We start from the raw sequence: 16,934 nt of genomic DNA on the forward strand, positions 1-16,934 counted from the left end.
TGCAACGTATTTACTTGCATAATGCTTGCACCCCCACTTTCGAGGGCAAACATTTGGGGAAAAGAAGTTACACTATTTGTCACGTACATATCCGCATGCTTTCTCATTTCTACAAGCCACTACTAGATGGCCCTGGTTCTCCTGCTAACAATGGCATCATCACTGTATCTCGCACTCAGCGCCAAACCACAACTTTGGTTGCCAACTCTGACGATGTGGCGCTGGTTAGCTTATTCAGCAGTCAGCAAGCCATTGTAGAAAGATTGCTCTTGAAATGTTTGTACTACCAGTAGACCACACCAAGGACTAGGCATGTGATCATATGCATGGGCTGGACTGACATGCACGTGCATGAAGCGGAGTTTGGGTCTGTGGGCAGTCAGCCGGCAACCTCGAACACCGACTAAGTTCATGTGTGCACATACTGGACAGAATGGCATATACTCTCATTTGGGCTTAACTGCTTTTGTTCCTTGGACTAGCAGGGTTCATCTGTACGTTTCTGATAAAAATGGCCAGGTAAGAGCTCAGCTCATCAGTGGTACTTCGCATTTTCTAGCAATGCCATCAACAAGTCTAGTTTTTTGTCAGTGCTTAGTTCTTTTGGTAGGCAGCAGCACATAATACATGGAACAGAACAAGCATAAGCAAATTTATTGTTTCTGAGCGCATAAAACTTGGTGGCAACTGTGTTCTTTAAAGATAGCTTGGCCATTTTTGGTTGGAACTTGGGGTAATAGTGGCCAATAAAAATCGAGACTGATTTCTTGCAGCACAGCCTAATCTGACCATGGTGGGAAGCAAGATCATGTTTGCAGTATCTGCATTTTGTGACAACCCGTGACACGCATCGGGCTGCGTGATGGGTGAACACAACAGGCACCTGCAACTTCATCCATCACAAAATTTCAGGTGAAGTTTATTTTAGCGAAGCATAACACAGCAAAAGCCTGTAAACAAATTTTCTGCTGAACTGACACTCTAAAAAAAAAGATAATGAAATCAATTTTACTGCCACAATTCAATTCTCAGACTGCCCGATTAATTCAAATATATTTGTGGCCTTGTCCATGACCAAAACATCAATCGGTGACTGTTAACGTGTTCAGATGGGCCACCAGTGGTTGCATTATTTTGTATAGTAGTCTGAGCTCAGTTCGAGGCTTCAGTGGCTTAGCAACAAAATCCTACAGATGAGAATTATATACATCATCAACTTGAAAGAAACTCGTGTTTCTCTTAGCGGTGCCACAGCTAGCAATCATGTTTGTGTTGCAGTATGACACAGTTCTCTCTTGTTTATCACTGTGTGGTCCTTAACTTCTTCTCTACTGAGGATGAGCCACGCTAGTCGTTCAAATACGTACCGCTCCTTCCAAGGACAAGCTGGGCTTGTCCATACTAAAACCTACAAACACAAGTTTGGTTTCACCACACATAAGTTAGTTCGGGCATAAGTTATACAGGCATTCATCATAGCGATAGCACCGCTCTATTTTAATGCAAAGAACATGCCTTCTCAGCGAGCCTTAGATTTTTGAAGCTCTGTAGTGATTTTTCTATTAATACTGGGGTTAAACAAACTCGCAGTGTACAGGGTCTGTCCTGAAAGTAATGTCAGTAAGGCCATTAAGAATCATTTATTGAATTTATCGTTACAAGTGTTTAAAAATCTTCAAAATACTGACCTTTTACATCGAAACATCGGCTTCAGCGAGACTTCCAGGTCTCGAATGTGTTACGGTAGGCCTCCTCCGGAATGGTCTTTAATGCTGCGGCACACGCTGCTTTGACCCCGTCCACTGTCCCAAAATGCTTGCCCTCCAGGGGCGTCTTGAGGCGTGGAAACAGAAAAAAGTCGGGGGGAGCCAAGTACGGGCTGTACAGAGGCTGGGGGATCATTGGCACCCCTGCTTTAACTAGGTAGTCGGTGACGACGAAGGCACTGTAGGCCAGCGCGTTATCGTGGTGCAACTTCCAGTTGTCTGCGATGTCCGGTCGGATGCGTTGAACCCTGCGTTTCAGTCTTTTGAAGACTTCCACATAAAATTTGGAGTTCGCAGTGGTTCCAGGTTCTACAAACTCGTGATGAACCAGTTCCTGGATGTAAAAAAAAAACGATGAGCATTATCTTGATCTTTGATTTGCTCATCCTGGCTTTCTTCCGGCGGGGGAATGAGTGCGTGTGCCACTCCGATGATTGCCTTTTGGTCTTCGGGTCAAATACCCAAGTCTTCACATACCCAAGTCTCGTCACCTGTAATGACGTTGTCCAAAAATTCTCGATCACGTTTGCACATGTCGAGGTTTTCTTGGCACGTTTTGACACAGCGTGACTTTTCGTCGCCAGTGAGCACTTTTGGGACCATTTTTGCGCACACCTTCCGCATGCCGATATCGTTTGTAACGATTTTATGAACTTGAGTTTTCTGAATGTTTAACATGTCGGCCATTAATTAAACACTTAATCGTTGGTCTGAGTTCAGCAGTTCCCTCACTCACTTCACATTGTCCGCCGTGGTGGTCGTGTTTGGCCGTGCAGTGCGGTCCTCGTTGTCGACCTCTTCTCAGCCTTCCAAAAAAACCTTGTGCGACCGAAACACTTGCGGATCTGACAGGGCATGTTTTTTGTAAGCAGTCTTGAGCATAGTGACAGTTTCCGCAGCAGTCTTGCCATTTGCAGCTTTACAGTTTTGCGCAAAGCTTGATCGCAAATCTTTGTTCTAGCGAGCGCTGCATTTTCACTTGCACAAGAATAAAAAACAACTCTCATAGACAGGCCCGTCTTACACTCTCCGGTGCTTGCAGCACACTGAGCGACAGAGCGCTGCTTAGCTGGGTTCCCCCACTACAAGGTTCAACCGGTTAGACCATGCTCCGACGTACAGTCGCGTCGCAATAAATTTACTGACATTACTTTCAGGACAGACCCTGTATTATTTCCTTTAGTATATCTTTTAAAGCCCTGTTCTGAAATAAAGATATTCAATCGTATTTCTTTTACTCTTTCTCTGCATGTACATTTGCTCGAACCAATAACAACACTCAGCAAATTTGGGTCGTTCTTGCAGAAAATGTTTGGTAGCAAAAGGCTTAGCCCCACACGGAATGGCTGTGCCTCATAAGAACCCACAAGTTTGATTGTGCAAGAGTTCAGCAAAATGCAGAGTAAAAGGGCAGCTCACAAGGTCATGACACTTGGTATCAGGCGTCCTAAACTATAAGTATGCTATTCCTAAAATAATTTAATGCACTTCTTTTTATTTATTGTCTTTGTATTCCTTCACAGCTGCAATGAAATTTCATTATGCATTTAAGCCTCAATATAACGAAGTTGGTAAAATCAGTATTTGATTACTGAAATACAGTACTGAAATCAGTATTTGAAGCGCTATGACTTCAATTGATCAGTATTTTAGTTTGTTATATCGAAAATTGACCTTTAGTGTAGATATGCAGTCGCTGATGTAATTTTCTTAAATGGAGAGGCCGTAAAATTTTCCGAGTCATACAATCGGAAAAAATCTATTTTAATGAGAAAAATTATCATTTTGCTTAATTTAAGAGTCTGCAACCAAAGATATGGTTTATTCCATGTCGCTTATATGTTCACATCGACCGTAAGAAGCAAAGCCTACAACACATTTACATTTACTCCATGTGCCACCGCTGTGGGTTGCGCTCTCATGAAGAATGCGGGCAAAAGGGAGGGAACACTTCATCTGCGTCTCGCTTGGCGTCGTGACACATCATATTGGAAGCAACAACAATTCGTCCTCTGCGTTAACTTCTAGCGGAGTTGTCACTTGTATGCTGCAGGAATGCCCTGCACAGCCACACAGGGAGAATAACTGCCATGACCCACCCTTGACCCACGCCACAGCGAATATGTTAACACGTTCAATGCAGCGATTACATTTATGTGAGTGCAAAACAAAAGTACTCATCCATCTACCATGCCTGCAACAGACTTGTGTGCGCTGTAAAATTCTGGGTCATGATAAATTCTGACCATTAGATGTTTCACTAGGACATGTTGGTATACTCCAAATACACTGTTGCCTATTTGAACATTCTGACAGTTAAGCAAAGTGTATGCATTCACAATTAAAGCTGATGGCACATTGCTTTTCTAGCCTGTCAATGCCCTGAAAAGCAGAAAAGTCGCATTTGTTGACTTACAGTGAGTATAGGGATGCCCTGTTGCGTTTGAGCTAGAGTATTTTAAACCCATCCACTACTGCCTGCTGCACATACGTGTGTGAGCTTTCCATATCACAAATCCTTTAACCAAAAGCAGCAGTATGCTATATATGCACTTTTTGTTCCTCCTTGAGCACCTAGAACAAACAGTTACTAGGAAAATTATGAAAAATACTTTTATTTACTTTCTAATATTTTTCACATATCTCTCTACAGTTTTTCAAGCCATGAGTTCTTTGTGCAAAAAAAAAAGTTTTGGCATTCCAGCATGTGCAGAGCCGCACCACACTTTCTTCAATTTCCATGAGCTCTTGCTCTCCTTCTTTTTAATTTTACACACTTGGCATCTCCTTGAGGGGTTCCATTTCAAAAGATTTGGAGGGATCTGGTGGATTCTTTCGCAAGAAATGAGCCCATTCTGCCAGCTCAAGGCACATTGGTGATGAACCAAAGTCATGCGTACCTCATCTTTGGCACCCCAGAAATGCTGTCTCTTCAATTATTCCTTCTGCATTTGGGGCCTCCAGAGGTGAGCTATTCCCAGCCGGGATTGCACTAATTTATCTTTTCAATCCCAGTGACCCAGGAAACAAATTTCTGCTCACTTTTTCAATAGCATCACCTGCATTTTGTGTCCATTTATCCGTTTTCAATCTCTTTGACGTGGGAATGCATGGGTCATCCTGTGGTGATTCTAAATCAGAGCTGCCATCAGATTCACTTTTGTCTTCAGATGAAGGCTCCAAGAAACTGCTGTTATACTGCTGTCGTCATGACGCTTCTCATTGCTGTCACTATTGGAGAATATAGAGAGCTTTAGTTTAGGGGACTCAAGCGGCTTGCATACACAAGAACTAGGGGCCACTGTACTGCGCATGTGCAAACCCAGATGTAGGGGTCCGCGCGTGCGCAGTACTGTGGCTTGTAGTTCTTGCGTATGCAAGCAGCTTGCGTCCCCTAAACTAAAACTCTCTATTGTCAAATATCTCATGCTCAGAAAGGCAGTGCTGGTCACCGGACGTGGCCATTTTTTCAACTAATCGAGACCATCAAAAAACAAACAGTAAAAACATACAAAAGTCGGTTCAAGTAAGACATGTCATTATTTCCATCTATCATTAACATATCTCGCCATACTGAAATGAACTGTCAAGTGCTGCCATCTATGGATAGCTTTGCTAAGTACAAAAAAAATGACTGCCTGGTAATGAAAAACAACTGCCTGATAATGAAAAACAGCTGCCTGGCGGCTTCAGCAATATTACCACTGCAGATACACCCGGCGATTTACCGTCTTTGGCACTCAATGGGTTAACTAGCCATGAACATGAATGGGGTAGGTGTACTCACAAAAGAACCTATTTCATTGTCAATTTCATTGCCTTGTTGGCAAATTGTTTATCTTGATCATTCTTTTTCTACCCAATGTTTTGGAAGCATACAGTGACTTCCAATTCTGTTCGTGTTTACATCATTTTGACCTTTATGAATGCTCTGTTCATTTTAAGACTTATTGGAACACTGAGTATCACTTCTGATCCACTTAGGATTTGGAATTTGGGTCCCTCTTGTAAGAAAAGTTCATTATCTAGGTATGTTTGCATCACTTTATTGAAAAAAATCTGGTTAAGCATGACTCTTATGAAAACTTGAGTACGAATTGCCATCAGAATTAATACCATTTTGCGCCTTGTTCATAAAAATGCTTATTTGCTGATTGATTATTTAATAACAATGATACCAGAGCTTTCATCCAAGCCTTTAGCCATAAGCTTGTGTTTTCTTGACAACTTGGAGGCATTTTTAGGCACTCCTTCACTTTTATGAATGTCAGACATGAGATTAACTTTTTATGTCTTAAGATGTGACTGTTTCTGCACTTGGTTCTATTGCTTCTTTAAGTGCCTTTGTTCTTTAGAACGAGTGTACCCTAATCCATTTAGCTATTCTATCCTACTGTATTTATTTGCTAATTGATTATTTAATAACAATGATACCAGAGCTTTCATCCAAGCCTTTAGCCATGAGCTTGTGTTTTCTTGACAACTTGGAGGCATTTTTAGGCGCTCATTCACTTTTATGAATGTCAGACATGAAATTAACTTTTTACGTCTTAAAATGTGACTGTTTCTGCACTTGGTTCTGTTGCTTCTTTAAGTGCCTCTGTTCTTTAGAACGAGTGTACCCTAATCCATTCAGCTATTCTATCCTACTGTATTTTTCTCTATTTCCTTTCTTGTGGTAAAACAGGTCAGAGCATTGTGGTAGCACGTAGAACTTTACTGGATTAAAATATGCACAATTAGGTACAGTGTGCATGGCATTAGTCAAAAGAAACAAGGCCGGCAATAGCACACTCCGCAGGGGCGTCTGCAGTCTGCAGGCGTTTGGTGCGTTGCGACACCACGTACCTGAGCACTTATAGTCAAACTTTTCCATGCCTATATGTGCGTGGCTGAGCATTGTCCGAGTCAAAGGAATACTAATGGTTGAGTCAAAGCCTGTAGTCTTGTTGTAGTTTTTTGTGTTAAGCGAATTAGGGTGGCAAATTGTTACTTCTTTTCCCACAATCTCATTGCTCTGCTTGTATTGAGTTAAGCTACCTTTTGTGCTCTGAGACGACACATCTGCAGTGGACAGAATGCTGCACCACTTACGCCAATCTGTGCAATTCTGTTAAAGTAGCTGCATCCATGCTACAAATTGCGTAATCTGTGCCCGTCAATGTCAAATGTGTGGTGCCTACCAGCCTGTGCAAAGTATGCTGTCTTTGCATCTTTTGCCATTCATAAGCTATAGAATCCTATGTGAAATGTTTTTGAATGCACTTCTTGTCCATCCCGCTTTGTATTTGGTTGTTTATTTGTTACTTCAGTGATTATGGGGTCATATCATTTGTTGCTTATTATGCCTGCATCACAATTTGTAGTTTTTTACTACTGCAGCTACCAACTGATCCTTAAAACATCCTATTTTCTGGACCTGAGAGATTGTTTAGTGCAACGGTGATATAAATTTCTAATGCTATAGGGTGTTTCACTGAAGATTTAGAACATAATTCGTACTTGTGACATTGAAAAAATGGCATTCATGAACAAAGTTTGCACTATCCTTACCATCATTCTGGTGCAGCAATTTCTCATCCTTTCACATGCCATTTAGGTGCTGCAAAGAGATATTCGTCAACTCGGCAACAAACCTTTTTTTTTTTTTTTCACAGACTTCCCACGAAACAGCAGTGCTTAGGCATAGTGAAATGGGGGCCATCACAAAAATATACTGTCGGACATTGTGGTGCCAAGCGGCAAGGATTTGTGGGAAGCTGGTTGCTAATATATTTGCACTAGCTGTATTGATGGGCCAGTCAGTAACCAAGTCTGCCTTTGGACTTACTGAACAGAACAGCAAAAAATGATGAGCTGTGCAGAAAGCTTTAAATTGAATTCGTGCAGCTCTGGCAGGCTAAACTGCTAGAGTCACACAGGTAATGCTGAATATGGGACCTCTGCATTCGCAACAATGTGTTGTGTACAACAGGCTGCCACCTAATGAATGCAACTACTCATATGGCTTACCTGCAGTCATCACACACGCGCGTCACAAGCACAACTGCTCACAATGTATTTTGAACGTGGTGCTAGATCACTGGCTACTGTCAAAATACATTGCATAACATCAATTCCCACAATGCACAGGATTTGCATAACTTTTTTTTTTCCCAAACTGCCCGATTTTAGGACATTTTCACAGTGGCCATCATGTGTCATAAATTGTGCTTGTCAGTTTTTTTATTCTGCATTTGTCTGCCTTTATCTTCATTTCCTTGCTTCCCCTAAAATAAGTGTATTCATGTACTTTCAGTCACAGTGTTGAAGAAGTTGGAGTTCTTACGTTGGAGCATTTTTATTCCGATTTCTGTTCTGTTCTGTTCAGCATTACATGTATTTTGGTATTCTGCTTGTTTTATCAGACTTTTATTGTTTTTAACACTTGCTATGACAGCAAAATATTGTTCGATAACCAATTTACTTTTTGTATTACCTTTCGAGTGCTCAAGTTGCAATTGTGAGTTCTCTACCTATGCTGGTGCAAGAGACGGTCAATGTGGCAAAATTTTTGTAATCTTATTTTGTTGTTGTTTTGTGTTTCTTGTGTGGTGATTTCTTTTACTCTATGGTGGTTTGCTGCTCATCAAGAAGCATTTAATACCTGCCCATTTTCATTTTAACACATCTCAGATATTAATCTGGCATTTATTCATTCTGGGCAGCATTTAATGTTTTGTTTTTGTTATGCAGGTTGTTAAGGTTGCCCTCTCAGTGGCAATTTAAAAGGTTGAAATTTGTAATTATGATAGAGTAGGTGGCTCTTACTTCATAATCTTTTTTCGACCAGCTGCTATAAAAGAGGAAGCCGCTGCTACAAATTGCCAGTTTTTCCGCTACAATATAAGCTCGAAAACGCTTTTGGTCAGATCCACTATTCTATCTAGTTTGGCCCCTTCTCAAAGGTGCTGTTGCCTCTTTCTTCATAGTGCACTATTTATCTGTGTATTTGTTATACTTATCAACTTCTCTTATGCATGGCAAAACAAATAATGATGCATGAAAACGGTTTAGAGGAAGATCTGCAATAATGCTGCAGTAGCGCCTGACCACAGTGCATAGACATACTTGACCATTGAACATTGCTGTGTTTTCTAGATTTGATGCTCAAATGTGTACCATCTACTGCAGTACATCAGGGTGCAAATAATGCCCCCTAATGTTTTACTTCACGGACTGTTATGCAGTAAATACCTGTGACCATAAATAAGCAACATAACGGCACGAAATATGTATTAATGTAGCATGCTCGATCAAAACTAGGCAGTCTCACTTCAAAACTGCACAATAGTACAAGCATGCTTCCTGTCACCTCGGGAACAATATAACGTTGCATGTTGTAGGAGAAAATTGTTCATTCTTGTATGATCCACGTAGAAGGGAGAGCTCATGTTTGTATATCTATGGTGCCAACGACTTTGTGATTAAGGGGCTTGAGCTTGTGCTCCACAGTGCTTGTATTGATATTGTACTGAGAACACCACATATTTTGTGTCCATACTATTTAGATAATGTAAGCTGCACTTGGGTTGCTTTCATCACTGCTGCATAGGCTTTGCTGAAGGGCGTGAAACTTAATGAAACTGTCGACAGGGTCAGAGTGGATGACATTTTTTATAACGAGATACAAACGTTTGCTCTGCCAAATATGACAAAGAAAATCCTATTAAACTGACAGTAATATAATTTTTTTTCACTATGTTATGTTTCTTCAAAATATTGAAGACTTCATAAAAACATTACTTGCCTGCAGCATGTACAAATGCTGCATTCTATATTCTCTCACGTTTGGATTTTTCTCAAATCAAAATTTTTTTCTTTGTGAAAACATGTGTCAGCTTTGCAAACTTTATCGTTGAGCACTCATAGACACCCCGCAACATGGGTTCTGAGAAGGGCCATCTGCAACACAACTGCTGAAATCCGCCCGCAACATTGCAGCCATATTAGACAAGCAAGGCCAAGTTGACATGATCTTTTTAGACATTGAAAAAAGTTTTGACCACATGTCCCATTCAAAGCTTTTAATTAAACAGACGCCTACACTAGAAAACACTTTACTCAGGTAGATTGAAGCTTACCTTTCCTTTCTAAAACAAAGGGTTACTGTTGATGGTGCTAGCTCTGATTCACAGTAAGTGGTGTCAGGCATCTCGCAGGGATCAGTGACAGCGCCACTTTTTTTCGTAATTTTCATTAAGGACATTGCACTAAGCATTCCAGGAAGCATAAGGTCATTTACAGATGACTGCATCTTGAAGGTGTATCGTGAATTTCATAGTCGCCGTAACAAGGACCTCTTAAATTTGGCATTATTAAAAATATGTTCCTGTTGCACAACAATGCGAATGAAAGTAAATTATGAAAAATCAATGGGCTTTGACTATAATGCGGAAATGGCATCCCCTTTAATCTGTCTACGCATGACCATAAACTCTCTTTTGTAATGTCTTTTAAGTATTTAGGTGTCATATTCAGCTCAGATTTTAAATAGAACAAACATGTCTCCTACGTTGGAAAGAAAGCCTTACTGCAATTGGGCTTCTTAAGAAGGTCTCTGAGAAGGTCCACACCAGAAATAAGGTTACTTTTATACAAAACACTTATTTACCACATCCTCGAATTAGTTCAGTGGTTTGAGATTCCTGTAGTCAAAGTAACGTTAGAAAACTTGAAAGCATCCAAAGAAAGGCAATTATGTTTGTATACAATTTGCATAGCTGTCACATCTTACTGTGCACTTATTTAAAACAGGCAAATATCGAGTTATTACAGACACGACAATGTAATAACAGAGTCAAATAAATGTTTTTTTTATTTACCATGGGAAGCTAGGCATTGACAAAGGTGCTTTTCATCAATCACACAGTGCTCCACACGCTCCCAGCATTCAAAGGAACTGAGGGAATACACTGGTAAAAAGAATGCATTCAAAAACTCATTCTTCCCGGGCACTGTTACAGAATGGAATTGTCTGCCCGCAAAAACAGTTGCGTGTATAGACGTGCAGTCATTCATATCCACACTTAGGGGGCAATCTTAACAGCGCTCATTTTATTTTTTTGTACTATTATCTCATTTCAGGCATTGGCCACTATTTTCAGCCACAACTGATGGTGATTTTTCTTGCAGTTCACTGTTATTGCTCAAATGTACGCACAGTTATTTTTATTACTATATTTTTTAATTGTGTGTTTTTCCGTTGTTTCAGATGTATAGGATCCACTGTTTTCTGTCCACATGATACACTCTTTCATGCCTTATTTTACATTAAGTGTATTGTTTTACATTATTTTTGTTTTCTCACTGTAATGTGTTTGGCGCTCTTTGGCCAGAGGTGGCCCTTGCACCATAAAAACCCATTAATCAGTCTCCTGCTTATGGCCCTATCAGGGCTAGCAGTACTTCTGAAATAAATGAATAAATAAATAAATAAATAAGTAAATAAATAAATAAATAAGTAAATAAACAAATTAATCAGATTATTGACCAAATGACAAAAGTTGGTCAGCCATGCTTTTATTTATTATCTTACCTGAAATCTTCCTCAAGACCACTTGAAAAAAATAAAGAAATAATCCTTGGCATTATTATTTATCTTCTCTTATTTCTTTTGCATTTTGTAATTGTAGTTGGGTTTTTATTGTTTCATTGTGCAGGACCAAGTCATTATTCCTCTCCAACAACTGATGAGGATGAGTAGTCACAGAAAGGACACCTCCACCACTGTGAGTTCTTTGACTACACAACTGAAAAATTGTTATGTCTGAAAGCACACAGAAGGGTCCACACAGGCAAGAATCCATTTAAGTGTCATTTGTACCCTTAGAGCTTCTCGCGAAGGTCTAAGCTCAAAGAACAGCTACACATTAAAATAAAGCGAAGGGGGGGGGGGGGGGGTTATGAGGCAAAACCATGATCTAATTATGAGGCACATCATAGCAGAGGACTCGGATTAATTTTGACCATCTGGAGTTCTTTAACGTGAACCTAAATCTAAGTGCATGACCATTCTTGCATTTCGCCCCCATCAAAATGCAGCCGCCACGGCCGTGATTTGATTCCATGACCTCGTGCTTAGCAACACAGCACCATAACCACTAAGAAACCGCAGCAGGCCACATCAACAAAAGCAAGAACAAATTTCAGGGCACTTCATGCTTTCTGAGCTTCTTGCAAGAGTCTGTCTTAAAACTCTAATCTGGCTAAGATTACGCCATCCCATAGAATATGAACTAGTGAAGCTGGACTGATATGAAACAATCATTGAATTTCTGGTCCTCAGTATGTTCTATGGTGCATGGTATCCTTGATATCACCATGATATCTATGGTGCAGATATGATCTTTTTCTTGTAGGCTCATGTTTTTGTTGCATCTTGGTTTTTCTTTATTATATTCTGTTTGAGGAATTTAATTGTTTTCTTGCGCATAGGTGTTTTACAGCTATTGAGTATTTAACTTTGACTAAGAATTCGAATGAGTTCTGCAGTTTTGCATGCAAAAACCACAATTTGATTATGAGGTGCACCGTAGTGGCGTACTCCAGAATCATTTTGACCACAGGGGATCTTTAACGTGCCCCCAATGGACGGGACACAAGCGTTTTTGCATTTCGCCTCTTGACTAAGAATTCCATTCACATTGTGTTTCAGAGAGCTAAATAAATTACCATGTGAAATTAAGAATTCGATGTAATCTCGTCTGGTCAGGAAGTAATGGCATAATAGGCTTCCATGTGGAAAAGCGCTTCCTGAAGAAGGCTTCCGTGTGGAAGCCGAAACGTTAAACATTTTTTGACAACCCCATTTTGGTCGGCGTTCTGTATTTTTTCCTATTATGAAATTACCGTGTTTACTGAATGTGCATTGTTAATTCTTCTTGATATGTTAATTCTTCACTAACAGCATGTAATCATCTTTTCATGTACTTTTTTTTTACATTTTGTTGCGTTGGATGTTCCATGAGAAGTTAAGTAATGGCACTTGGAAGTGCATTTATTTTTGCCATTGAATGCACTTGTTATTAGATATTCATCAACAATTCAAACTTTTTGTGGAGTGTTACGATTCGTGTTCTTATTTCATTTCTTCATTGGTTCAACTACAGTCATGCTGTTACCAGTGTGGGATATTTCTCCACTTATATCTGCATGAGGTTGTATTTTGACTGAGCTATGCGGTGACATATACACTGTACACATTGCTATTGTACAAGAGGCAAGAGTATGTGCCAGTTTTTGATGAGTGTTTCTGAATACTAAAATCACTTCTCAGCATGTGTCTTTACATTTATAAACTCCAAAAATTAGCTGTGCATTGCTCACTGTGGTTACACAGTGCAGTAATGTACCATCTTGGATAAAACTAAACATATGAGCGCATGAGTGCTATAATCTCAGTGGCCCATTTCAGTATTGCATGGAGTACTAGACAATGCCTCATACAATTTATTTTATGCTGTTCAATGGCTATTGTGTTGTATTCCTTTGTCTGGTAACAACAATGGTGTACTATGGCACATTGTTTTATTCTTAACGCTGGATCTGGCCGTGGAGTGCATTTATGGTGAGCATTGCATGTTCTGAGTTATGCTAGCTCTTGCACAGCGAGACAACATACTTGGCTTACCTTTTTGTGACATGTGCATCATATTATTCTTCACTGTTCATTATTGACATGTGTAGCTTTTTTTTCCCCTTCCTGCTTAGCATTAAAAGGACTCAAATGATGGAAGTGAATGAACAATGCTGTAGCAGCATCTGACGGCACTATGCATACATACAGTCGAACCCGTTTATAACAATATTCAAGTGCCAAGAAAATGACATTGTTATAACTGGTGATTGTTATAACCTGGTTGCGCAAAAAAAAGTGCAGAAGGGACAAACATTGACTTTTGTTAGGAAGAAGTACAGTCGAACCCACTTATGGCATTACAGGTTTTAACAATACTCAGATGTAACAATGAGAAGTGTTGGCACTGTGAACTTTGGTGTGTTCTATGGTAAAACAAGCCACTTACTAGAATGTTCCCATGCTGCATTATGGGCTATAGTAGCAATAAAATCTGGTTACTGGGTGTCTCCCTCAAACAGAAAATTAATGTGAAATCAACAAAAAGAACAAAAAAGAGAAAAGTGAGCTGCTGCATTTGCATGCTCCACACCTGCCTTTGTGCCACACAACCCGCATGGCACGCCTGCATCGAATTGCCAGCCTCGAGCATCTCTCGCCTGTTTCTCCTCCGCCTTTCCAATGCACGAGTCGACATTGGAGGGGTGGAAAGGAGACAGGAGAGGGGTTGCACAAGGCCAGCAATGCATTGAAGGCGTGTCATGCGGGGTGCGCAGCACAAAGGTAGGTGTGGTGAAGCTGTGGGGCATTCCAGCAAATCCGGCGGCTTGCATCTTCTTTGTTTAAGGATATAGCATTTTTTTTTTCTTTCAGTGCACACACCTAGTAGGCAGACTTAATTGTTATGACCGATAACGAGGCATCGGGGCATTGTAGTGAGCAGTTTATTCACCATAGGACACATACAAAAACAGAGGGTACCTCGACTGCTCAATGTTATAGTTGACATATTGATAAAAGTGGTATTGTTATAAGTGGGTTTTGCTGTACTGATTATTCATCATTGCTGTGTTCTAGATGTGAAGCACAGATTCCTGCCATATACTTTGGAACCCATTTGCAAAATATTAGTTTAGACCAGGCATTACATCTGGGGCACATGTGTTGTGCAGAGAAAGTTATTTCACTGACTGTTTGCAGTAAATAGCGCGGAAGATGAATCAGCCTGAAACCACAAGATGCTTGTAAGAATGAAGCATGCTTGACCAAGAGCATCCGGTCTCCATTCATGGCCTACTTGTGCAAGTGTGCTTGTTGTCGCCTAAGGGACCGGATAATGGTTCATCCCTTAGAAGAAAAGGGGGATTTCTTTCTTTTTATGGTCAGTGTAAAAGGGAGACCCCACATTTATAAGTTTGCATTGCTATCAACATTGTGATTGAGGAGGTTATGCTTGTCCAAGAAAGTGATTATTTTGGCATCCCAGTGGGAACACCAGATGCTTAGGACTTCTATTATTTTGATAGTGGCACATTCACTTATATAGCTTTCATCATATAAGCATTGGCTGCGACTTAGGGTGCAAAACTAAATGAGAAAGTTCACATTAACACAATGGGTAACATATGCGAATATTGTGTATGGTTGTGTGTGTATCAAGCTTGAAATTTGGGAAGTTGGAAAGAATGTATCCTAAATAGCTGAAAGTGACTTTAGTATTTTTTACGCACTGTGGTGTGCATATTGTTTTTATGTGAATGTTATTAAGCATATCACGAAAGCTTTTGCTGCACCATGACAGCTTAGCATGAAAACATAGTTGTTGTATTTGGCGGAAGAACTGACAGCACATGCTAGTGCCACAGTCCACCTCTCCCACTTTAATCAATATTACAACACAAAACTTTTTTTCACTGAAAGTATGTTTGGATTTCACAAATGTGGTCATTTAGTAATGACATAAGTATTGAGCAAATGAGGAAAGTCAACAAGCTGTGCTTTGTTTGATCTTTCGTGGGGTCATCGTCAAGACCTACTGGATGAACAAAAACTCATGATTAGCACTAGCATCTGTGCGTTTGGATTGTGGCATTTTGTGAGTGGTTTTCTTTTCATTGTGCAGGATCAAGTCATTCTTCCTCTCTAACAACTGCCGAGGATGACAAGTCGCAGCAAGGACTCTTCCACCACTGTGATTTCTGTGACTATGAAACTAAAAGTCTGTTTGATCTGAAAAAACATAACAGGGTCCACACAGGTGAGCGTCCATTTCAATGCTATTTGTGCCCTCAGAGTTGCTCACAAAGGTCCAAGCTGAAGGAACACCTGCGCATCCACACAGGCGAGAAGCCATTTCAGTGCCCTTCATGCCCTCTGAGCTTCTCACAAAGGCACATCCTGAATGATCATTTGTGCATCCACTCAGGTGAACGGCAATATCGGTGCCCTTTGTGCCCTCTGACTTTTGTGAATAACAGCCACCTGAAGAGGCACACACGCACCCACACGGGTGAACGACCATACTGCTGCACAGTCTGCTTCAAGTCATTTGTGCAGTCTTTTGACTTAAACAGACACATAAAGAAACACCACCACCACACCAGTCAATAGGCCACCAATCATGTATGTGCGCATTATGTATTAGAGTCTAATTATGAATCTACCTTCCTGCATAATATGCTGCATGGCATTCTAGTGCATCAGGAAGCGAGTGTTGCACCGTGTTCTCATATGTTGAACTGCTAGGCAACTTCACAGGATGTTCCGTCATAGTCTAACAAGTTGTAGGGACATTTATTGTAGTGACATTGCTTGCATTACAGTAGCCATATTCTTATGGTATGCCTTCATGTGAAGGCACAGAAAAATTAGCGTCAGTTGTCTGTAAACTACACCTTCCATGCATTTGTGTGTTCAGTAAAATATTCATGATAAATTACAAATGTTAGGCCAGTGATCAATATTTGTTGTGCCCTCCAAGTATACTACTACCTAAGCGAATACTTCCAAGTTAAAAAGCCCCTCACCAGGTTTGGGCATTGCCAACAGACAAATTTGATGCATAGGTCATGCGATGACATTTATCCAGCTATGAAGCCGTTCCACGGCGTAAAAACATTTGAACACCCTTCTTCTTGAGGGATCCCCACCTCCTGCCCGAGAATCAAGGTCACATGTATAAACGCTTGTGCATAAAACACACTCGATATAGCATCACCAGTTACGGCATTGACTTGAGTAAACCATCAAATGCAGAATGCACTAAACCTATTTCTAGCATCACAAGCTCATGACACAGGCTTGCACTTTATTTATTCTTTAAATTTTTAGGTACGTAGTTCTCTGCTGTGTGACCACCATGAGTCATGGTCATGTGGCTTCCACTCACACCACAATAATGTGAATAGACAATTCACTGCTGTGGTAAAAAAGAGAGAAGTTAAAAAAGAACTTTAAAACTGCAATCAGTTTGTTCGAAACTCTTACAGCGATTACCACTATTGCTCGTGCGTATCAAACGAGCATGGTTGGTGCGAATCATGGCTCCGGTC

General features: G+C 40.5%; 1 protein-coding gene across 6 annotated transcripts in view; it reads left to right on the top strand.

Moving 5' to 3' along the window:
• Positions 1 to 437: 437 nt before the first annotated feature.
• The window catches only part of LOC142579554 (uncharacterized), a 42,208-nt gene continuing 25,711 nt past the window's right edge, over positions 438 to 16,934 (top strand). For 4 of the 6 annotated variants that reach the window (XR_012827408.1, XM_075689890.1, XM_075689891.1 and 1 more), the window contains exons 1-2: positions 14,072 to 14,166; positions 15,506 to 15,640. Coding sequence is in view for 3 of the 6 variants with exons in the window: in XM_075689890.1 (XP_075546005.1) it covers positions 14,145 to 14,166; positions 15,506 to 15,640 (157 nt within the window). In the remaining 3 variants the exon portion in view is untranslated. Of the gene's footprint in view, positions 913 to 11,467; positions 11,537 to 14,071; positions 14,167 to 15,505; positions 15,641 to 16,934 lie in introns of those variants that run through there. The other 2 variants (XR_012827409.1, XR_012827410.1) reach the window with 2 other exon arrangements.

This window comes from Dermacentor variabilis, chromosome 4 (assembly GCF_050947875.1).
Source record: "Dermacentor variabilis isolate Ectoservices chromosome 4, ASM5094787v1, whole genome shotgun sequence".
Lineage (NCBI taxonomy): Eukaryota > Metazoa > Arthropoda > Arachnida > Ixodida > Ixodidae > Dermacentor > Dermacentor variabilis.